Genomic DNA, 24,970 nt, shown 5'->3' on the forward strand with positions numbered 1-24,970 from the left:
CAGTCTTTAACAGGAAATAAGTAAACCAATGGTCACCATAAAATGGAAGCAAGCAATACCTATAGTCCTCAGGATTTGTACACTTGATAGGAGCAACCTTTGGGAAGGGGGATATGCTTAAAAGTACTGCCAGCCATAAAGTCTCCTGCCCTCTGACCCTGGAAATTCAGGCTAAGGGAAGCATTCAACAGAAGGAAAATTGTTCCAGGCAGGCCTGGGTTAAGCACTTTTACATACACATCTCACCATCTTTGAAGTAGGCATTTTCCCATTGTACAGATGTATAGCATATAATCAATGGCAGGGGAAAACTGCCACTCCAGACTGTTCAAAGTCCATACTCATAGCATTCTCAAGAATTAGCAAACACCTATCATTAGAGTACTGATCTAATAAACTATGATACAATGACTCTTCTGCAGTTTTTAAAAACTATGAAGATTATACTAACATGAAAAAATGCTCCTTGTACTACAAGGGTCTATGGTGGTAGGATCACGCATTAAAAACTTAAATGTAAGTTCATCTCAAAAAAGAACACATGGTACAAAGCCCCACTTCTAAAATATATTGCAAAATCGAATATTCTGTTCAAATGTGAAACCTTAGAATTGCCATGGTGAAGGAGCTAGATTGGAGAGGCCAGGTCAGAGCTGGGGCCTCACATACCACAGCAGCACTTCAGGCTGTCCAGCTTAGCATTTTTTTTCTGCAGAACACTTTATGCAGCAAGATGTCTTGGGGAGACGGGAAGGGGCTACAAGTCAGCTCATTTTAAGTGCCTTCTAAAGAAACTCATTCAAATATTGGAACACCTACTGCTTGCTCTTGGTTCTGGGGATGCATGAGTGAACAAGAAACTCTGCTCTCAATGCTTACATTATAGAGGGCTTGGGAATGAGCCAGGAGAATATCTGAGGAAAAGCTTAAGTTTTTCTGTAGGTGGGGTTTGGAGGTGGATATCAAGACAAGAGGGTTTTCTAAAGACTAGAGAGACATAACTCCAAATTACATGCTCATGAAAATGCACATCAGCATACCAAAGACTTTCCCCAAGCAGTCATGGAAACTGTCTCAGACTTTCCCTTACCACAGAACCCTTCTTTTTTCCCTTTGTATAATTAGGAACACTCCTGTTTTCTAAGACTTTGGAAATGGTAGTCTAGTTGCCCTCTCAGAACCAGGAAGTGGCTCTTGATCAGAAATCCTGTTGCCTTTGCTTTGTCACAGCATCAAAGGTTCCTTACAGCTCAGCTGTGGTTGATTTGAGGTAGTAGACAGGCTGATAATACTGTGAATGGGTAACCTAGGGCAACCCATCATTTTGAATGGGTTCACCAGAGTCAGTCCCATTTTAACCAAATACCTCAACTGGACTTAAAGGGTTAGGATCACTCCAGAGAATGTTTTGAGAATGAAGTTAAAAACCGGGGTTGGAATTGCCAACAAAATTGCCGACCTGTCACCAAATCGAAAAGTCATGTGGCTTCCCCTAAGGGGATCCCACTGAAGTAAAAGGAATGACATACATACACACAAAAGCAACAGAGCACTAATTACACAAGAGGCACTCATCCTTGTTTTATTCACGTAGTAACATTGGGAGTCATGTGGGTGTAGATACAAAAGGAAGACGGCATCATCAACAGCAGCTGAGTTCATTAGGGCAGTAGTGGCAGCTCGGCTAGTTTGTGGTCCCTTCAGGACCTACTGGGTTGAGGGAATGATCTGCTCCCTCTACCACTTCATGGCCAAGGTGCTTTTAATACTTGGCCTGACTTTAAGGGTCACAGTGATCAAGAACATGGTCAAGATATTCAGGGCTGAATGACGACTGCTCCTGGGCTGCCTAGGAATGGTCTAGTAATGAGAAAGTGAGGAGCAGTGTTAGGCCCTTATACTCAGCAAGTGTGTGCAAGGCAGATCACAGCAAGACACATAAGATGATCTTTTCCCCTGTGCTCAGTGAAGAAACACCCTTTCAGCCAAATCCTCAGAAGGCAGAACTGCAGGCAGCAGAAGCAGCACCACACAGTGTCACCTCTTGGTTTCTCATGTCACATTCAAAAGCTACTTTAATACAAAAAATAGGAAAGCATTTGATGGGTCTTATTGAAATCCAGAACACAAGTCAGGGAGGAAAAACCAGCCTCCTCTAGCATCATGGTTTGAACTCAGACAAGAGTTCTCCATACTGTACATGCCATAATGCTTCCTCGCCAACAGATGCCCAACTAGGATTTTTCTAAGTGTGCCAGTTACAAGACAAACTTAGAGGCTGTGTTTCTAAGAGTCTCTTAGTGGCCAATAAGGAAGAAAAATGTAAGGAGGGAGGGGTACTCTGCACCTGGTATTCCCTCAGGTGGTAGTAACAGCTAGAAGGTGTGACAGTGAGGTAGTACTAACAATCCTCACATGATAAAAAGAATTCCAAATCTATGTAATTATTCCCTGGACACTGAAAACAGATCTCACACTCCCAACAACCCTCTAGAGAAGCTGAGTCTTACTTCAGTATCTGAGGAGAAGCTGAGAAGGAAAATGGCTGCCCAGATGAAGCGCCTGCCAATGTCCAGTTTTGTAAGATGAGGAGACAGACCTTGCCAGAACCCAGGCACAAACTGTTTTTGCTGAATTGATTAAGCACAATTTTCACAGAAAAAGCTGAAGGACAAACCAAATTGGAAGAATCACTGTTATAATAACTTTAATTTATCTTGCATTTTACAGAAGTCTATGAACGATTTTAAAAAAGCACCACCATATCCCATCATGTTTCTCTTGACAGTTGTTAAAGTAGGCAATGAGTATGTCAACAGCTTGAGCATCAGCATCCTGCAGGGATTTCGGACCAACCAGCCACAGGCCAAAGAACTTGACAGCTTTTCTGACTTGCTTTTAATACAATGGTATATCCATTCTGATGACCTGACCAGCCAAATATCCACAACACTTCGCAAAATCAGTGGTGATGAGCAAATTAGTTAGCTTTGGCACGGAGCTGTGCCCGCTTGCCCGTGACAGCCTGGAAGCCGGTTTTGATGCTGGCAACAGAGCATCGAGAATGACAAGTTTCGCACTGTAAGAAATAGAGTCGGGTGTCCTTTTGCAGGATTGTGTCCGGTGATCGGCACGTGTGACAAGTGACATATTCCTCTGCAGGAAAGGCAACATACAGAATTACCTGGTGACTGCAATAAGCCAGAGGCTTCTTCCCTCTGAACCTCCACAAGCGCAGGATGGCACTCAGATGAGGGAAGGTTAGCTAAACTTGGATATTCTACGGTTAAGAATACCACAAACTATCTTTCTGCTATGATGTTTCAAGTACTAAACCATGGGTTCAAAAAAGACTCAGTGTTCAAGAAGGAAGAAATGCTTGTTAGATGCCTGCCTGCTCCTGGTTCTGTCTAAAGGACAGGCACTCAGAAAACTTGGTAACCTGTAAATTTTAAGTGATTAGGAAGATTACAAAGGTGGGCCAGGCCTAAATGCAGACAATCACTGACTTCGCCTTCAGTCTGAAACCAACCAGCTGCCTGATCGATCAGCTGGGCATGGGAAATCCAAACTCCTTTCCCTGCACCCCTAATCACTGCTAAGAGCCACCTCCCTATCACTATCATTTTCCCTCATCCTTTAAGGCCAGCCTTTCCAACTTCATTACAAACTAACAGCTCTCCCCAAAATATTGCAACCTGATGAGAATATTTCAGAGTGATGTGGTGAAATATTAAATGATATACTTACTGATATATCTTCTCAAAACATTTTCTATCTGTTTCTGTTGAAATCTTCCTTTGATTACAAGTTGGTTATTGCCATCTATAGAACCACTATGAAAGAAAAGAAATATCTCCACTATTATGGTTTGCTTTTACTAAATAATAAATTTAGTGAATTTAAAATATATTTACTGTGTTCTAGGAACTGTTATGCTACCTGATTTGTCAAAATTATGAGTTGGTACCTGATGATATTTCCTATCATTAAGTCCATTTTCAACCAATTAAAGCTTCAATAATAATCAGATTTTTAGTTGATTTTCAACCTAAAACAAGCTGATTCCATAACTCTGATGGCCCATTCACCCAACAAAGGAAAAGCACATTTTTACTGAATGTATACCAAATGCAAAGCAATGAGGGGGCTATAAATATAAAAATATGAAAGGAGGGCTTCCTCTCTTGGAACCCCTCCTGCTTAGCACAAGTTCTTGCTTTCTCTTTCACTCATTAAAAGCCTTGCTGTTTGCTCCAAGAAAGAAACTTCTAGCACCAAGTATTTTTACTGTCATTTATAGTTGATGAAATGTTCTAAAACTGACTGTAGTGATGGTTATTCAGCAATGTCAACATATTAAAAACCACTGAATTCTACATTTAAATATGGGAATTGTTTCTGTAAAGCTGTCATCATCCCAGGCCAAAAAGTACAGAGTACATATTGTTGAAGGTGCTTGAAGAAAAACTTAAAAGCAGCAGCTGACAAGCACATTTGAGAAAGCAAAGCTGTTGGCTAGACATGATCATTTATTAAAAATCACAAAGTAAAAACAAAATTCAGCCAGGTAGCATTAAATTTATATTTCTTCCATATCTCACCATAAAACTGAATTTTCCAAGAATCTCTCCTGTGATTGTCCTGTAACTATAAGGGTTTATCATCCTGCATGGACTACTATTAACCTTTAATCTCCGTGCTGTGGTGATTCCAATGCCTAATGTAGGAAGCTTTTAACATCTGCTATCAAAAGAAATTGAATTTTCTAAACAACCCTATAATATTTAGCCCACTGACCTGACCACAAGTTCACCTATCACAATTTACCCCATCCTGTACAAAACTAAATTATTCTGTGTATGAAAAACTGCTAGGTTTTAACCCTTCATTAGTCATTCAAGTTAAAAATAAGCAATGATTTTTAACAAAATACATTTAAAAAGTTTTTCTACAACAGAGCCTACACATCTACCAGTAGTCAAGTAAATTATTCCTAAACCCATATCAAGTGTAGCCAATTACAACAAACTGAGTCAAGAGTAGGAAAAGAACAGAACCCCTTAGTTATCTTACTACTGCCAGCGAGGCACAGGATTAGCCTCTTAAAAGCTCAGGCTCCAGAGACAGGTAGACCTGAGTTTGCATCTTGACTGCTATTGACAAGCTATGTGACCAACTACAACTTCACTTAGCTGAACCTGTTTCTAAATCTGTAAGACAGGGATTACATTCATTTCTACTAATAGTTCATACAACTGTTGTAAAGATGGAGATGGTACCTTAAAAAGTGCTTGGCAGTGCCTGGCATGTAATAGGTGCTCAATATGTGTTAGTCTTCATTATTATGCCCTAAGTCTACATTACTTATTTTTAAAGAGACATTTGGCTTCCTAGCACTTTCAGTCAAACTCACTGAGAAGGGCTCCATGCCTCCCTGAATGGGATTGGGCTGGCTCAGTGCCTTCAACAGATAAGCCCTGAAGACAGGGAAGGAACCATTTAATCATGGATCTTTTTTCAAGGTTTCTTTTATGCCACTCATCAGTTTATAAGCTATATTTCTTCCATAGCCTATTTATAATTCAGAAAAAAAATTTTGACCCAAGAAAATGGCTTTCTCTGAAACCTAATATTTATTCCATAAAAAGACCCAAGAATTCCAATTATTGAAGGAAACTCCAAATTAGGCAATGCCATAGTACTCATTTTGATATACCAGCACAGTTGAGCTACTGTTAACTCTGTTCCCTATTCCTAAACAGCCAGGTATCTCATAGAAAGGAACCAGATTTCCCTCCTTCACTAGCCTAAAAATTCTTCTAATAATCAGGTGAATATTTTTCCTAAATGTGTTACATATTAGGTTCAGAGTAGTTCTTATGAAATGTTCAGTAATGCTGTATATAAATGAGAATATATATATTATCTTACCTTGTACCCAATTCAGCCAGTAAAAACGCAAGGAGATGTTTGGGCTGACGATGTAATCTAAAAAGAAAGTGGAATATTGTCTTTATCTTCCATGGAAATCTAACAAAACTTCTAAAAAAATTGTCCTGTCCACTGTTCTAATCTATGACTACTGGCATTATTAGGTTAAGTTTTAGTGCACAGTTAATCAAACCCTGGAAAAAAAAGATATATACCATTTGTTTACATTTTAAAGCCCAAAAAGCAATATTAAATGTTATTTATAGATAATACACATATGAGTAAATGTCTAGAAATATGGACAGGAAAGAAATACCAACTTTATAGGATAACATCTTTTTCTAGAAAGGAAGGTAAAAAGGATCAGAAGGAGATAGAAAGATGATCTTAATTCTAACTATAAAACTCTTATTTTTAAAGAATTAAAAAGATCTGAAGGAAATCTGTCAAAAGGTCAAAATACACCAAATCTAGGCAATGAATACCTGGGAGTTTGCTATGCTAATCCCTATACATTTCCTGTTTGAAATTTTTCATTAAAAAAAAAAAGTGGAACAATACATAAAGAAGTACTTCATGGTACACACACAACAGCAGAAAAATTGAAAATAGCTTATATATTCACCACCTGGGGAGGGGTTAACTAATGGCCCATCCACTCTACCCTGCTTTTAGAACATGTCTCTCTTTTTAAGAAAAAGATGAACACACAGAAAAAAGGCAAACAGAGCAATGCCATCCAGTATTTTCACTTTTAAATTCTACTCACTTGGCACCATTTGAACTTGTTTTAATATCCAGATACTACCATTACAATTTTAAAAAGTGTAGTGAGTAAGGGTTGCTGAAACATAAAACAGTAAGCTCCTAAACAGCCAGTGACAATATAAACTAGTTCAAAATCATGTTTGAAAGAAACCTGCCACTGTTTGCTATAAAAATATCTTTTCCTTTTGACTCAGCCAATTCCATTTTGGGAATTTTTGCCCTAAGGCTCTGCCAAGATACACATATAAAGGATGTTCCCTGAAGCTTTGTCTCTGATAATGAAAACACAGGAGCACCATGTCCAGCTAAGGAACTGTTAGACTATGCTGTGTAGCTACTAAAAATATGAAGACTATTTAATACATGGATAAAAGTTTCATTATATATTAAGAAAAACAGGTTAAAATCTAGCATGATACCAATTTATTTAAAAATACATGCATAAAACTAAATATAAAAATATTAAACTATGATTATCTCTTAATGGTATAACTATAGATAGATGAGTCTTCATTTTCTTTGGCACACCTAAATTTTCCAATTTTTCTATAAGCATGTACTACTGCTGACATCAGCAAAAAATCCAAATCTTTTAAGTAATGCCTATGAACAATGAAAACAAGCGGTGGGATTTTTAGTGATTATTTTCTTTTTTGTTTACCATTGATTTCGCTTTTATCTGCAACAAGCATGTGGCACTTAAAGAAACTCAAGAACCAATAGCAGATAAGGTTAGTTGCCCTAAGGAACCTGCCAGAAAAGTTACAGCTGAGGAACTCTGATTAGAGACAGGCCCAGACAGTGATCTGGGGGTGAGACAGGCATGGAATGTAAGAAAGCTGAAATCCCTCCACTGTGTCTTGGCAATAACCATCCAAGGAAGAGGCACACCCCAAATACTGCCACCTTCCTGAAGCTCACTGTCTGCACTTGCTTGGCAAGCCCATTCCAACCTTACAAGTTTTCCCACCTCCCTGGGCTCCCTAGCTTCCTGCCTGAGGACTACATTAGTCTCTTCACTCCCTCCGATTAGGATCCACCTTCATGGGTCAGTATGAGTCAGCTGATAAAGTAATCCCTAAGACCTACAAATTGAAAGAATCTGATGGACTTTGTGACCTCCCCCAAACCAACCTTGACACTTGGGCATTCTTTTTACCTGCAGTAAAGTCCACCATAAGGATATATAACATACACTACACCATATTTGGGATAGAGATTCCCCATTAACTAACTTACAGTTTACAGATATCTGTGAAGTTGACAAAAGATGTTTTCTTGGTTCCTACTCGGACAACCTGCGGAGGTTTCATGACAAATTTCCTTTTCTCTCCAGCGACCATATCTGGATTCTTTTCCCTCATGATGTTGAACACCCGATTCAGTAGCTATAGACAGAAAGTGGTATTCATGTACATTCTTATTATAGTAGGAGTATTAAGTTCACACTTGAGTCACTTTGCTCTACCTGTAAGCAGACCAAACTTACCTTTTTTTCTAAAGATACACATGTATCACTACATGTTCTGGAAACATGTTCTCCCTACTTTCAAGCTCACAGATTCAGATGGAACAGCGAGGACTATAATGACTGCCACACTCTGCGCATGCTGGCCCAATGTGCAGCACCAGGCAATGCTGTACACTGGCTGTGGGACCTCTCTGGGTCTCTTTCGCTATCCATCTGTATCCCAACAGACCTTTCAATTTAGGATGAATATCTTGCTTTTCTTTCTAGTGAACAGGTTAGACCCTTTTCATAACAGAATTTGTCTTACCTCCTCGTATGTGTAGTCTCTTTCCGAGCCTGCCCAAGCAGGGCCTGTCTGGTTACTGAATGAGATACCATCATCTTTTTTGCTGTCTTCATCTTCTAAAGCTACAGATAACAAAGACTGTAATAATGAGGGGTGAACTCTGATACAGTAACAAAAAGGAGGGAAGAGAGGCAGATCTAGAGAAGTGAAGGCTTCAAAGACATTTGTCTTCCCTCACACAACTGCATTTACAACACCCTTAAAGGCATCAAGGCTTACCAACAACCTATATTCCTTGAAGACAGGGATCCTACAATACTCATAAACAACCTTTAAGAGACCTCTCTAATTAGGAATTTGTGATAACAAAGACACAATGAACTGTTTCTTGATTTAACAAATACAAGATAAAACAATGCACTGGGATAATTTTGAGCAAAAAAAGTCCAGCTGTTCTGAAGCACTTAAACATAACATCCATAAAAACCCATCTGCTGACTGAAATTCTCTAAAGACCCTAACAGCACTTAGAACTAATAAAACAGCACTTTTAGCAAAACATTAAAAAAAAATTTAGTATTATTTAAAATCCAGCTACAGTAATTTTTCTAATAGTTTGAGTCAGCATGTTTTTAAGGTAATCACAATTCCAAATTCTTCCCCCATGAAATCTTTAACCGTCATTACCAAATTGGATACTATTTCCTCTGGCTTCTATTACCAGGCAGTGCAAATAAGGGGTAGGAAAAAATTAAAGAAGAGCCTGCCTACCAAAGAGACTCAGTAAGTCCAAAGGGTTCAGTAACCTAGAAATGAGTTCCTGAGCCACGATTACCTTCATCTTTCTCCAGTATTTCATCCTCATCTGGGAACTTGACATTCTTCTTTTTCTTCTTTTTATTGCCAAGCATAATGTCCAGGTCATCCTCTGGTTCAGCTGGTTCTTGGGCATCGCTTTCAATCTTAAGATCCTATGAAATTGAGATAACAGTCTCAACATTTTGCTACTAGGACTTTTTTTTTTTTTAATGACATGGACTGACATCATTTTAGGGGGGAAAGAGTCAAAAATTCAAAGCTAATGTTATAGGTAAGAAATCTCTCACAGGTGAGCTGAACTGACTCAGAGAGTCTCCGTCGTTTAAACTAGAAATTCTTTGAGACACTTATGTGGAATTTTTTCATTTCTTTTATGCATCAGCCTTGGAATCTTATTGTAATTATTGTCCATGTTTCTAAACCCAGCCACTCTCAGAATCACATAGGAAACATTAAGAGATTCTTTAATCTTCTGGTTGACAATCTTTAGCAGAAATAGGTTCAGGAGTATTTTTAGAGAAGTTTCCAAGTATTCTGATGCAGTCAGTAGGAAGGTTTTTCCTTCTGACACCAAATACGTGGTGTTTTTCCACAACACTTCCCTAACTCTCTGACACTAACTAGGGGATCTACAATTCAATTCTGATACTACCCAGAGTCAGTAACAGATTCCAGAGGTTTAAGTGTTCAGTCCCACAAGACTGTCCTTACTTCAGAGACCAAATGCAAGTATAAGATCCCCAAACACTTATGTCTGACCTGCCTACAAAGTCAGAGGTTCCCACAACCCCCGCATCACCTCCCAGGGTTTGATAATCTTCTAGGACTTACAGAACTCAGGAAAACACTTTACTTAACTATTATCAATTTATTATAAAGGATACAATCCAGGAACAGCCAAATGGAAGGGATGCATAGAGCAAAGAAAGGTGGGGAGGAAGGCAGGTGCACAGCTTCCATAACCTCTCTAGGAACACCACTTTCCCAACACCCCAGTCTGTCCACCAACCCTGAAGCTCTCCAAACCCAGTGTTAGTGGAGCCTTCATTACATGGGCATTGACTACTGGTGATGGGACTCAACCTCCAGCTTTCGTGCGTGTGTGTGTCAGAGAGAGAGAGAGAAAGTTCTAATACTATAATCATGGCTTGATTTTTGGATGACCAGTTCCCATCCTGAAGGGATCCAGGAGCTCCCAGCCAGTCATCTCAAAAGACACTTTATCATTCCAGAGATGCCAAGGGTTTTAGGAGCTGTGTGTCAGGAACTGGGAACAAAGACCCTATATTGCTTATTATTAACCAGTCAGCCTGGTACCAGACTGTAAAGAGGTCTTTGGGCATCCTTCAGTTGACGACGTCATGAAAGAGGGAAATGGCAGAACCCAAGCAGAATTAGGGTGACATGATGAATGGATGCAGACAAGATAAAGCTTGATCCCAAGATTAGTTGCCATCATCATGAATATAAATAATATGTATCATAGCATAGAAATAAGTCAGCAACAACCCAGAAAAAGCAGAAAGGGTGCCTCCAGCCTTTTTATCTCTCCCTTCTTTCACCAGTTTATCCAGCTCCTTAAGCTGAAGTGTGCTGTCAATATTACCTATCATTATCTATTTTTTTGTGTGTGCTAAACTCCTCTGACAATGGCTATAGTAATTTCAGAAATCTTATAAGCAGATATGCTGGAATAATTGAGAGTAAATGAAGCTCAGTCTTGAGATTCCAGATCCAGCTGGGTAGTCATAGTGCCACATTTGGTCATCAAAGACTAATCAGCTCATGTGTATTAGCTGGAGAGCACACAAGAATCAGGTATTAATCTATAATCTCTAAAATGACAATCAATAAACTTAGATATGCTGAACATAAATTGGCATATACCAGGCAGTTTCCAGTCCTATACTATTGTTTATTTTATCTCAGCAGAATATACTTCCAAACAAAGCTAAGCTAAGCCCTGCTGAAAAGCAGAGAATAGCACAAAGTGTTTTTCAAGATTTTTCAAGTGGCCTGTGATGGTCTGAAAGTTCGGGTGGGAGGGTAACCCAAGATTCAACCTTAAAGTGACATCCATGCCTTGTATCCATGAGGATACTTCTAATACTCTTAAGCTATGACTTCAATGAGTTAAGAAAAAAGTGCCCAAGCACTTTTATAATCCAGAATTTAAAGCTGACCTCCAGGACAAAAGCTATTAGAAGAACCAGCTAACAAAACCTTGTTAACCAGGTCTTTCTGTGGCACATCTCTGAGGTATCACTTTCTTAGCCAGGATATTTAAACCTCATTTGTTCAGTCTTTCTCAATTTCCCAGCAAATACCTCAAATATTAATAAGAGAAGATTCCCCAAACAGGGAAAGAACCAGATAAATCCTGATAAAAGCACCTTGTTCTAAAGGACTTAAATTATCCCTCAACTAAAATAACCTCTGAAAACAGGAAAAATATCTTACTTATTTCAGTACCCTAGCAATTAGTACACAATGACCAACTCACTATCATCATCAATATATATTTGATGAATTAACCAAGTTTTTGAAACACTGTTTCCAAAACTCAAAGAATTACTGTATATGTTTCCTGGTATATGTGGGATATACCTTATTTACTTGCATTTGAGCAAATAAACTATTTACCAAAGAAAAATCTGGGTAGAAGGCACAAAATGTGACACTTTATGTGTGTGTATGTCCTCACACTTGCTCTTTCTGTGTATGCATAAAACTGTTTTCCTGGGTTTTATAGATTTATGGGCTCTGCTTAAGATTCCTGGACAGGGTCTTTAAAATGGTAGCTAAGTAAGGGAAGAACAAACTTTCAGCTCCTTCCTTTATCCATCCTCCTATTTACCTACCTACCCACCCAATCTGTCTATCCTTGTTCAAAAGCATTTTGAGGTATTTGTATTGGAAATTGACCCAATAATAAGATAATCACAGTGCCTCACGTCTCTGTAAGATCAGAGAACTCCATAAAACCAGCCTGAGTGCTCTGGTTCTTCCACACATCACAAGGTCATCAGCTACCAAACACCACAGGATGGGCTTTCATTCTTTGCCGTTCAGAGGTACACACATTAGTCTGTGTATCTTCAACATGCTACCGGGAGTTTAACAGCAGAAACCATAGGAATATTTGCTCTATGGGATTTCTCACATAAATCTTTCTCCTCAGCCAATCGCAGTATGACTAATTACAATGGCATTTTGTAATCACTTTAATGGCATACAATACAATGTGTAAAACCCAAATTTACACCCCTTTGAACCATAAACCCTAGTCAGACACAATCCTAAAAAATGACCTTCACAGTGGTGATTAAGTACTTAATAACAAAAGCAAAACTAGTTAAGAGACAGACAAGAGGGAGAATACATGAGCCTTTAGCAACCTTTCAAGAGGTCAAATTTTACCTTCAAAAAGAAAGCAATACTACCTTTATACCTTCTTCAGCTTCATCAATATCAAATATCTTTTTTGTTTTTTTCTTCTTTTTCTTCTGATTAAAGAAGTTCAAGTCATCTAGATCATCAGAAGCATCTGAAGAGACAGATAATTGAGATTAAAAGTGAACAACTAGAAGGCAAAGCATCAAATTATAAGTTAAACCAACATTTCAGCTATTAATCAAGTCACCAGAACAGAGAAATTGGTTATTAATATAATAGCCCCTCCACAAACACAAAGATTATGATTCTGAAAAAAACAATGGCAGGTCAACTCAAAGCTCTGTAGGAAAAAACTGGTTAAGGGACCATGTTGGAAATATTTATTTAGTGGGCTCCCTGTTCATTAAGTTTTCCATTTGTTCTGCCCTGCTGTACACGAGGAATATTTTAGGATCCCTCTGCTACAGTACTTTTCAAGGAACTATTTATGAATTCATTTTGTCTTATTATAAGAATGACTTACTTCCCAAGTTTGTTTTAAACATGAACAAGATGCTCAGCATGTGGTAGATTCTCAATGAATGTCAATTCTGTCTCCCCAGCACAGTGACTTACAGTCAACAGATTTTTCTTTTAGAAATTATGTTTACTGAAACATTTATTGCTCTCCAATAGTCAAATGATATCTGTTAGAGCACAGAGCAAATAACTAATGCTAGTGTCTAAGCCCAAACATTCCAGGCTGTAATTTTAATCTCTCTATACGTTTTTCAGACTTGCTAAGACACAAAACTGCTTATCATTCTTTTTCCTTCTGCCTGCACTCAAATACAACTACCATTAAAACTGGAGAAGAGACTTGACAGGTTAGACTAGAAAACAAGCCCTGGAATGAAGAGGTTTTGTCATCTCTGTGACTTGTGGAATTCAGTGGGAATTTCCTTCAACAAGTCTATCAGAAATATGGCAAAATCTGGTGCAGATTGTTGACAGCCTCACCTTTACTGGAACAGCTTTCTCAGGCTGAGAGGTCACTGTATGCACAAAATGTAAAATATTGATGGAAGAGAACCAGGTTTCCTAGGACAACAGTGACTCACGTCAACCACTCACCTTTTTTCCTACTATCCTCTTCATCAGCTTCCACATCCTTGTCCTCAGTTGGCTCTGGCTCTACTTCTTTTGTTTCTGAGGGCTGGGTTTCTTCTGTCTGGGCATCTCCTTCCTCATCTAACATAAAGGGCTTCTTCTTCTTCTTTTTCTTCTTGCTCATAGTAGGATCAAAAATCATCTGTTTAAAAGATAATAAAAAAGGAAACAAAATTATTGTTTTTAATGATGTTCACATTCCAAATACGGTGTATCCTCAAAAGGCATATGCTTCAAATGAGTATATGATGCATTTAATGTACCAAAAAAGATGGAAGGAAGGGAGAAAGACAGGATGAAACAAAGAAATCCAACCTTCCTCATGCTACTTAAACTGGGGTGGTGGGGAGGGCAGGCAGGCTGTAGTCCTGAAACATGCACATACCTTCCGATTTGTACATTATCACAAGATACAGTAACTTCACTTTTAGTTTCATGAGCAAGTTTGGACATTTTAAGAATGAATGAACCTAATGTAGATGGCTCACGGGGAAGGCAGTACAGCACAGAGAAGTAGGGACTGACTGCAATGGGGTGTGTCAGGGGGGACTTGATAATATGGGTGAACGTTGTAATCACAATGTTGCTCATGTGAAACCTTCATTAGATTATATATCAATGATACCTTAATAATAATAATAAAAAAGAATGGATGAATCATGGAATTTAGGGAAGGGACCTTAGCAACAACCTGTTCACTTTATGGATGAGAGAACCAATGCCTAGGCAGGTTATACATGTTTATTTAAGGTTGGTAACCTGGGGTTGCTACACCAAGAGACTTGACCTAACAAAAAAAAAAAATTTTTTTTTTTAAATCCTTAAGTTCAGACAAACCTTGAAGGAAATCCATCAACAACCATTCCTATAGCAAATCTCTGTTTTCTGTTTCTGGAACATTACAAATTTTCTTAGGTTATTTCTACCTCATGTCCACTAGAGAATACATGAAAAACTGATTTATAACTTGCTTTAGACTATGTGTTTGCACTGATCACTTGGGAAGAATATACAGGTAAAGTTATTTTACATATCAGTTTACGCAACATATAGGGTGGATGCCTGGTACAGTGTAAAGAGCAAGGTCTTTGAAGTCCAGCAGAATTCAGATTACACATATTTTTCTCTAAGCCCCTTACCAGTCTGTCCAAATTCTACCATGCTTAAATTTAGTATTTTGCCCAGTGATGTGCTGTGACAGTACAGCGAAGTGTTTAAAAGCAAAGGTCTGGGGCCCAACTGATTAAACTGTCGTAATCTTGACTCTCTCTTACTTGTGTTACCCAGATAAATGCTTGCCCTATCCATACCTCATTTGTAAAATGAAGATTAGTAGCAGAACACAACCAAATCTCACAAGGTTATTGAGAGGATTAAATGAATAAGTAAATATAAAAGTTGGCATAGTGTCTGGCACAAAAGTACTCAATAAATGTTAGCAATTATAACAATTTATATAATGCTTTGCAGTTCACCAAGTATGATATCTCTTGACTCCTATCACTGAAATTTCATCAACTCAGGGTGATCTAATTTCTAAGACATATAGTGAAACTCAAAAAAAATCTCCCAAATTGATTCTAATTAACTTAAATTTCTTTATATCTCAAATACTTAAGGAATTTAAGCTACACTGAAACCAACTATGGTCTGTAATAAGGTAGGTAGTCATCATTCTCACCCAATAGAGAAGGATTTGCAAGACATTCTGGAAACATGGCCTCATTTCAAAGTTATCCACTCCTACCCTAACAAGAATCTAGTTGTATAAATGAATAATTCTGAAATGCAATTGGTCTGAATAACATTACTTGGCAAATTTAAAGAAGAGGATAGAAGAGCCAGGAGGAAGAGGAGTTCCCCACTGCTCACCTACTGAGCCTTGGGTCACCCTACATGGAAACTTGTTCAGGGAGGTAGCTACAGTTTGCTCTCATTCCTGAAATACAAAAATTTGGCAAAAGGAGAGCACTCCAGGCAATATAAATTTGGTTGTCTGGTAGGGCTTATAGTTCATTTAATTTTTTCAAAGTATCAAGTTCCCTGCAATATTATTTATCTTTTAACTATTATCCAGCAACATAAAGATGGGAGGCATCCTCAAGTCATCAGAGGACAACCTCACAACAGCCTTCTAACCCTTTGAGAAACATTCATATTTAGGTCTACAGGGAAACATGTTTGGTTGTAGCCTTGTAAAAGGGAATAAACATGTAGGAATTAATAAATACATTCAGTTACACTGAAATAATTAACATCTCTGTCAATTACTGTTTCTGGACACATAAGACATATACTCATAGCCTCACTTTATTCACACGACCTGGCAAGGTAGAATTCAAAAATAAGGAAACCAAGGATCCCAAAGCACACCTTCCCCAAACCACAAGGCTATGTCAGTCTTGACTAAAAAAATGTTTTTAAAAGATTTTCATCTCTGACTGACAAATTATCACATTCCAAATGTTTTATTTATGAGCCTTATTTGGATCTGAGAAGCAAACAATTGCTGACATTTCATTTATGGAAAAACCACAAAATCTCACGAGCTTTTTTTTTTCAAGTCCACAACAAAGCCTTAAAACGCATTTTTCCATTTTCATCTTCATGTGTTGGGTTGGTTGAATTGGAGGTGAGGAAAACAGATACTAGCAAAAATTACCCTGACAAGGGCCTAAAGTGTTTTGTCAAATTGGAAGCCTACTCCTAAGATGGTTAACTTTACGGCCACACCACACCCCAGAAGGTAGGTGTGAATTACAAAAGAACCCACAGAGGCAAAGTGAGCAGAACAAATGCTAAGTGTTGTCATCTCTGGGCAAAAGGACTCCAGGAAATTTTTATTTCTTTGTATTATTATTCTGTGTTTTGTAAACTCCATACAATGCACATTCCATTTAAAATCAGCAACTTAAAAAAAAAAACTTTTAAGTTTCTTTTATAAAAAACACCTTACAATATTGTGTGAAAACCTGATGTTCTGCCACCTTGTGATGGGGCCTAGTAATGAGCCATGATCTTAGCTATTAACAGCACTTAAGAAAAATGGTCTGAAAAATAATGAATGCCTACAGATTAGGGGATTTTTTCCTTACTAGGTAACACCTATATTTCTATAATACTGCTTTTGAAGGGTCATGGTTCCACTATGCTAAAAGAGATTATGTCTTAGTGAGTTTTTGGTTAATTACAAAGTTTAAAAAGAAATGTGTGCAGTTTATGTCAATTATACATTAATAAGCTGTATAAAGAGAAAAGACAATGTAAAGAAAGAAACTACTATTTAATAGTAGGTTAACACTCTATCCTGGCCATCAGGCAGGACTACTTCCACTCTTTGGAGTCCCTGGCAGGTTATAGATTATTTCCATTTACAGATTTTCACAAGATCCTTACAAGCCTGTAAAGTAGTCAGATGTTAAGGACTGATCTAAGAACACTTATCTAGTCAACAGTACTACAGGATCCAGAACCTGCACATACCTTTAGAGTGGAAGCCAAAGGGTAGGATTCTAGTGCCACTAACTTGCTGTGTGATCATGGGCAAATTAATCTCATCAGGCCCTAGTTTACTGTCTATAAAATAAATTTGGACTGGTAAGCAGACGTGAAGGAAGTGTCAAGCTTAATACTTAACTGCCTTCCAAAGTCCTCTGCTGGAAGCTGGTTCTGCCATTTCTGCCTGACAAAATCTTGTTCACCCTTCAGCAATGCGTTTATATTCCACTTCCTTCAAAACCTGATCCTACTGCTAAAACTGAATCCTCCAGTTCCCCAGACTGCTGTGTTGATGGCCCTGTTTCTACCTTTCTTGGCAACTAGTAGATCTCTTACATCCCTTACATGCTTGTAAGCACTTTACCGAAGAAACTACGCACAGACTAGCACCCCACAGTACCTTGCACTACACAGGTACTTTGTTAAAGGTTATGAAAAGCTTAGAAAATAGTCACAATGTGTGAAACACTGCCACTCTCAGAACTTAAATACAGCAGCCCAGAACAATGCCTCCCATGACCTCCAAGCAAGAACCACTTACCTCCATTAGACTCTCAGCTTCTCTCCTAAGAGAGTGAGAGCCTCCTACTCACCTAGAAGGAGGCATTATTGCACGGATCTGGAATTCTACTACTGGCTCAGCCATTTACTATTTGATCATGGTCCTTATCTGCCCTTAGTGATTATACAACTTTATAAGCTCCCTAAGTCTTAGTTTTCTCATCTCTAAAATGGGCACAACAGCAACACCTATTTTATGGGGCTGTTGGGAGAATCACATGAGAGATTGGAGTCCCCTCCAGAATAAAACCCAAATTCCTTAATTTGGTCTTCAAACCCCTTCATGAACTAGCCACTACCTACATTTGAAGGAATTAACTCTAACCAAATTGGAGAATATTCTTTCTGTGAACACACTTGCTTTCTTAACTATCCCTTGCCCTCCGATCAGGCCTTTCCGTTACCTGAGGATATTCTAAGCATCATTTAGGGTCTACCTCAAAAGCCAACGCTCCAGAAATCCCCGAACTTTTCCTTTTTCTTCTCCTCAAGGCCCAATAGGCCAAGCCCTCGAATATTTACAGAATTACAAATTTAAGAGCTGTATTTTTAGTGGAGAGAGCTGGCCGGTAGGCGGTAGCTCACCACCCGCCCCCCAGCGTTAACCAAATACTTCTTGACAGCACTTAAAATAAAATTTCATTTTAGGCCGTTTGATTTTACGTGAAATGGGATAAACCTGGTCAAAAGGGGCCTGAGGGAATTTGTTGAGTTACAGAAAGCACGACAGTAGAAAAAGGTCCAACCAACTTTGCAGCCCGGACTTCCCGCTCACGTCGCTGTGAGCTAAGTTCAGGAAGGCTCAGGGACTCCCGCCCTAAAACTTTCCGAGGATAGTCACTTTTTGAGGCTTAAGGATCTTCTCCTCTCATCCTGTCTCCCTCACCCCCAGATCTTAAGAAATAACGCACATGACAAGGACGGATACTGCCCAGGAAAAGCCAGCCTGCAAAGTTTTTAACGAGGGCGCCCCACCGGAGAGGAGGGCGGCTGCTTTCGGCACCCCCCGGGCGCAGCGAGGAGGGCTGGGGCTGCAGTGTCAAATCGAAAGGAATGCAAGGGTCGCCAGCCCTAACTTCAGGTGGGGAATTAACCTGGCCTTCAAGCCCCCTTCCGAGAGGACGACCCAACGTGCCCTCCATTCCGGAAATACCAGCCATGGGAGGCCGACGCCCTGAGAGCCGGGAGCGGCCAAGCCTGCCGCTCGCCGGCTCTACCGCCCCGGGCCGCCTAGGCCCGGCTGCCCCACATGGCGGCGACCGGCCGCTAGGCCGCAGGCCCGGTCTCCCACACGGGGGTGGGTTCGGCTCCCTGCCTCAGTCCTTAGCCCAAGCGCCAGACCCAGGCCCTCACCTCGTCCCCGGACATGGCTGCAGCTCGAGTGGGCTCGACACCGACGGGAAGTAGGGCGGGTCAGCTTCAGACCCCAGCAGCAGCGTCGCTCCAACCGACACCTCTCCCACCACCGCGCTAAGCTCTTGCATCAGCGAAGGGAACGACACCCCGCCCTCTCCTCTGAAGCGTTCGAAATGCGCCTGCGCCGAGCCCGCCAAGGCGCAGGCGCTCGGAGAGCCGACGTAGAGCGCTGGGTCTGGCGCGAGTTACCAGGGGACGCCGCGGCGCCGGGGAAGCCGGGACTTGTAGTCCGCCTGAAAGAGGCCGGCTCTTGAGCCGAGGCCGCCCAGCGATCTGTGCGCTTGCGCGGCGTCTGAAGACGCGTGAACGAAGTTTGGGTTTCGCAGGTGGCTATTCTTACCTCTTCTCGGAGCTGATCAAGGCCATTTCACCTGGGTTAGGGTGGTGGGTACGACACTCAGTAATATGAACACGTGAGGCTTCAGTTTCCCCGCTACTACCTCCACCTTGCTCCCTTGGAGTATTCTAATGTTTGAGGAACTCGAATTTAGAGCGAGAGACGCGCACTTCACTAAGGAGTTTCACTTTATGAGAAATTTAACCTAACACGCTGTGTAGACTGAGGAGAGAAGACATTCCCTGAGGAGAAACGGATTAGCGAGGAGAGAGTCAGGAAGCCTCAAAATACTGGTTTGTGAAGTCTCTGCTTGAACGCTGTGGATGCATCATGCAATTCCCCTTGAGGGATGACTGTAACAGCTACCCTTTAGGGGGCTTTCGATATTGTCAAATAGCCTCCAGCCAAAGACCAACGCGAACATCACTACAGTTTAACAAAGTTGGGCTTGCCGTCTCCTTTCAAAGAGGGAGGCACACCATAAGAACAGGGCAACACCTCAGGAAGAAGGTACTGGAAAGAATTTACAAGATTTGGACTTGTGTTAGGTATTTGGGGGAGAGTTCAAGGAATCCGGTCTTCTCTCTGGATTGTATTCAGAGATGGAAGTAATTCTGTGATGGGGTATTTTAATAATTCTTATCTAAAAAGAGAGAGAAACCAAGAGAGGCTAGAGCTATGATTGGTTAAAAAGTGACAGTTCCTCATATTAGCCAGGATAGGGGGATGCTTGGTCTTTTTGTGTTTGGGACGATGTTCTTTTTTGTTTGTATTCAGGCATGATTGTGGAGTGGTTCTGTTTTTGTCTTAATCCATGGTGGCCACAGAGTGGCTTTGTCTGATGTTGGTGTTCTCTGAAATTGTGTTCAACAGGGCAACACATCCGGGTTGATAGTGTTAACCTAGCTCCCAGTATCAGGAGGTGCTCTTCTCATTGTGCTTCATATGTTCTCTGTGTTAGGCCTCAAAACAACTATGTGAGACAATCCACAGACATTAAGTACTAGCCCCTAATCTAAGCACTGCAGGTAAAATTAGGTCCCTACCTCCAAGGACCTTACAACTTTGTGAGAATGATACTTTACTAGCCCATTTTTCCAGATGAGGAAAATGTGCTTTCATGGTATTGCATAATTAGTCCAAAATCATACAGCCAGCAAAATGGGAACCTGGGGATCCAAGTCCAGACAATCTGATACCAGTGGCTGCCACTGTAACCCCTTGAAAATCTGATTCTCTAAGAAGGCTGCACTTCCTCCCCAGTGACATGACATAGGGAGTTGCTCAACAGAAGCACTATTGACATTTGGGGTCATCGATGATTCTTTGTTGTTGAGGGCTGTTCTGTACCTTGTAGAAAGTTTAGCAGCACCCCTGACTTCTATCCACTAGATGTCAGTGACAACTTCCCCTGGTTGTGACAATCAAAAATGTCTCTATACCTTACCAAATCATCCCTAGTTGAGAGCCATTGGTGTATACTACTTATCTCCTCCTTGGCCTCTGAGAGGTAGCAAATATTTGGGGCTTTACAGTCTCCAAGGCTCTTTAAGAAGAGAAGGTTTCCCAGGTTTTCAAAGAGATAGAGCCTACTTAGAGTAAGCTACTAAGAGCAAAAACAATCACTTTTATCTTCCTAACTTCTTTCATCTAGGAATCTCTGTAAAAAATATAGACATTTATTAATTTTTTTAATCGTAACAGTAATGGAAATCGTTGTGATTTTCCTGTTTCATAGATACAGAAGCCAAGTTATGGAGTCCACAAAAAATAGTGAGAAATCCAGAACCAAACTATTGGAATCTTCACTCTAGGCCATTCTTGATGCTCAGCACAACCCCAGATCTCCAGCTGCTCAACAGTAAGCTAATAATAATGATCTTTCAATTGTATACTAAATTTTATGTTTTGATAGGCTTTAAAATATTCCATAGTCTCTTTATGTGACCTGTAAAACAGTTGACTTATAGAGGCTATGACTTAAACAAAATTAAATAATGATGTAATGGGGTATGTGGGGGGGACTTGATAATGGGGGGAGTCTAATAACCATATGTTGTTCAAGTAATTGTACATTAATGATACCAAAATAAAAAAAAATTTTTTAATTAAATAATGACAGTACTTGAACTAGAACCCAGATCTCATGATTCTTAGTCCAGTACTCTTTCTACTTGGTAAGAAGTCCATAGATTCTTGTAGGTGATATTTAGTCTATGGAAAACATAAGATATTCTAATCCATATAGATACCCAGATCTGTTTAACCCTTTTATCTATAAGCACCTCATTATATGAGGCCTTTTAAGAATTAGCTTTGGTGAAGGAAAGAGAAAAGTCACTGAGATATTAATGAAAAGCATCTAATAACTCTGAAATTAAACTTATCTTTTGGTTGTTGTAGTAGACAGAGGTATGGTGAAGGTCCCCTAAAAGAAGTCTTGAATAGAGTTAACCTTTGAGAACTAAATAGTAGGAATGAATTCTTAATTATTTAATCACATATAAAAATGATTTATGAAATAATGTGTCACTGAGGTGGTTTAAGAGTCACCAAATCTAAGCCAGTTGACCAGGCTATAGTCTAATGAAAATACTATCTCCAAAAACCATCATTATATCAGTGATTTCCAAATCCATATTTCCAACCCAAACCTCTCTTCTGAGTCCTAGACTCACATATCTAAGTGCCCACTTCTCTACATTTGCTTGTCTTACAGAGATCCTCAAAGTTACTATTTTTAAAACAGAACTCTAGGTATTTCCCATTGAAAGTCTTTCTCATCTCAGTTAAGGGCACTGCTCCCTACAGTTGCTTTTTGTTACAGAAAATACTGGAAAACCTGGACTGGGTCACTGATGGAAGAACCAAGCAGCGCTTGGAGGTCTTGGAGTGTTGAGGTTTTATTCTACACCAGCGGGCTCAGAGGGGAATAATCTCCCAAGGTCTGAGCCCTGAGCATAAGCAAGGGGAGCAATTTATATTATTTTGATATGTGGTATTTCAGCATGTGCAGGGCAAAAGGGGAGCCTGGAGGAGGGGAGGAGGGAGCTGGGAGGGCTTTGCCAACCAGAGGGAAAAAGCCGTTTGCTGACCTTCACGACTGTGTTGAATATTTTCCTTATCACTACTCCCTCTGATGCCCCTTTAAACACTTCCTTTTAGCGGGTATCATCTTTTTGGTTTATAATAGGGTTATAATGGCTTGTATTTATACTTTTCCTTGCTTTGAGCTAGGATTTTTTCTTGCGACTTTTTTCATTAAAGTCCTGAGTACTTTGTGAAGAACGCAAATTATTATGTTTTTATGCATCTGTCTGTATGGGCCTTGTGTGTACAAGTTGAAATGAGTCCTTCAGACTCTTGATAAGCCTGCACTTAACAAAAAATAACCAGTTTTCCTCAGTCCTAATTTATTTTTATGCAGCTGAGTATTACACTCAGGCTGGCTTATTTGAGTGTGAGAGGACAGGTGCTAAGGGTGGCGGGCCACTGACGGCGGCTCCCTTGGGTGATGACCACACACTTTATAACTTTGTACAGTTAATTTGATAGAGGTAACATTATAGAGAGGTACTTTGGAAATGCAGGCTGAGACTTGAGTTCAGCTAAGAGAGACAGGTAAGCACAGCAAAACAACTTATGAGTACCCAGTAGACAATAGAAAGGGCAACTTTTTGAGGAACAGTTTAGTCAGATGGGGTAGCTGCAGAGAGTTAATGCCCAGGATGAGAGATTCTGTTCCAGCAAGGGCCAGAAACCGCGGTGTGCAGGTTTTCATTAGTCAGAGGGTAATCATCAGATGCGGATGTGGAGAGGATTCGGGAGGTCTGGCTGAACCTTCTATTCATGTATTTTTTTGTCCGGATTATGGGCCTTTTTCACTCTGGAATGGTGGACCCATGAAGTGATGCCTGCAACTTTGAGGGCAGTAGGAGTGATTAGAACAACAATGTGAGGGCCAGTCCACTGAGGTATGAGGGGGTCCCTTTTTCAAACTTTCACCCAGACTGAGTCCCAAGCCTAGAAGGAATGTACTGGGGTCCCTAAGGAGTTTGGGGCTTTCTATAGTATATTGTTGCAGCTTATTTAGGGTGGCTCCCAAGGCTTGGAGCTGTTCCCTTGCTCCCTTATCTCCTATCTGGCGTAGGTTCCCTGGGAGACTTCCTAGACATTGGGGGGGGGTGTCCATACACTAATTCAAAAGTGGAAAAACCTTGAGTTCCAGGTGTGCAGCAAGCACGCAGGAGAGCAAGGGGAAGTAGGTCTGGCCACGGGAGGCCAGTTTCTTGGCAAAACTTAAGCTAGGGTTCCTTTGAGGGTGCGATTCATTTGCTCCACTTCCCCTGAACTTTGTGGCCTGTATGCAGTGTGGAGTTTCCAGGTAATGTTGAGAGATTTAGTTAAAATCTGTACTGCATCTGCTACAAAGGCAGGTCCATTGTCACTGTGACTTGTAGACAGTAGGCCAATCTGGGGTACAATTTCTCTCAGGAGGACTTTGGCTATTATCTGGCTTTGTTTTGTCCCGGTTGGGAAGGTTTCAATCCACCTAGAGTATGTACACACTATTACTAGAAGGTATTTGAGTCCTTTGCTTGGCTGGACATCTGTGAAGTCTATCTCAAGGTTTTCAAAGGGGGGCAATCCTGCTCTTTGGACACCTGGTGGGGGTCGCAGTGCAGATTGAGCATTATTTCTGGCAAAAGTCATACACTGCTCACTTTTTGCTCGGCTTAATAATGCTGGCAACTGGCTGATGTAGTATTGCTTTTTGAGGAGGGCTTCTAGTGCAGTTTTTGTTAGGTGGGTGAGCTGATGGTATTTGCTGACTAGATGCCTTCCGGTTGTAGTTGGGACAAAGATGTGTTTGTCAGGCGCATCTACCATCTTTTTTTAGTTAGGGTGGCTCCTTCAGCCATGGCCCAGTCCTTCTCTTTTTCAGTGTACTTGGGTGGAGGGGCCTCCACTGGGTGTGTTAAGGCCATAGTGAGGGAACGAGCTTTATCTGTTTTTTTATTGGCTGCTGTTTCAGCTGCTTTATCTGCTAGCTGGTTCCCCTGTGTTACAGGGTTGTTTTCCTTTTGGTGTTGTTTGCAATGCAGAATTGCTACTTTTTTGGGGAGCCAGACAGCCTTGAGGAGTTTTAGTATTGTGCCATCTGAGAGTTGGAGAGGAATTGGTGTCTCTGTGTGTTTATGAAGGGCACAACAGTATGCGGGAACTTGACATTTATTTTTTGTCCCAGGGCAAGTTTATCTGCTTTTTAATGAATAGAACTGTGGCTGCCAGCGTCCTGAGGCAGGGTGGCCATCCTGCTACAACTGGGTTTAGT

The 24,970-nt window shown here is 40.4% G+C and overlaps 2 protein-coding genes across 3 annotated transcripts in view; one reads left to right on the forward strand and one right to left on the reverse strand.

Annotated features, from left to right (window-relative positions):
• Positions 1–2,690: 2,690 nt before the first annotated feature.
• On the reverse strand, positions 2,691–19,423 carry EIF2S2 (eukaryotic translation initiation factor 2 subunit beta). The gene is made up of 9 exons (XM_036902528.2): positions 19,236–19,423; positions 13,788–13,965; positions 12,722–12,825; positions 9,295–9,430; positions 8,481–8,581; positions 7,942–8,090; positions 5,935–5,991; positions 3,751–3,836; positions 2,691–3,156 (listed from the first exon to the last, which is right to left on the reverse strand). Exons 1-9 carry the CDS (start codon positions 19,248–19,250, stop codon positions 2,981–2,983), a joined length of 1,002 nt encoding a protein of 333 aa, XP_036758423.1. The 5' UTR covers positions 19,251–19,423; the 3' UTR covers positions 2,691–2,980.
• A 164-nt stretch (positions 19,424–19,587) lies between these two features.
• Positions 19,588–24,970, forward strand: part of ASIP (agouti signaling protein) — a 111,145-nt gene continuing 105,762 nt past the window's right edge. For both annotated transcript variants that reach the window (XM_036902526.2, XM_057502923.1), the window contains exons 1-2: positions 19,588–20,145; positions 21,374–21,496. The gene's annotated coding sequence lies outside the window, so the exon portion shown is untranslated. The remainder of the gene's footprint in view (positions 20,146–21,373; positions 21,497–24,970) is intronic.

Source organism: Manis pentadactyla, chromosome 5 (assembly GCF_030020395.1).
Source record: "Manis pentadactyla isolate mManPen7 chromosome 5, mManPen7.hap1, whole genome shotgun sequence".
NCBI classification, from domain to species: Eukaryota; Metazoa; Chordata; class Mammalia; order Pholidota; family Manidae; genus Manis; species Manis pentadactyla.

Excerpts from the sequence above, each read along its gene's own strand:
- EIF2S2 (XM_036902528.2), bottom strand. Across the intron at positions 3,837-5,934 it reads CTGGCTGAATTGGGTACAAG|TGGTTCTATAGATGGCAATA; the intron begins GTAAGATAATAT and ends TTTCTTTCATAG. Across the intron at positions 3,157-3,750 it reads TGTTTTGAGAAGATATATCA|AGGAATATGTCACTTGTCAC; the intron begins GTAAGTATATCA and ends CCTTTCCTGCAG.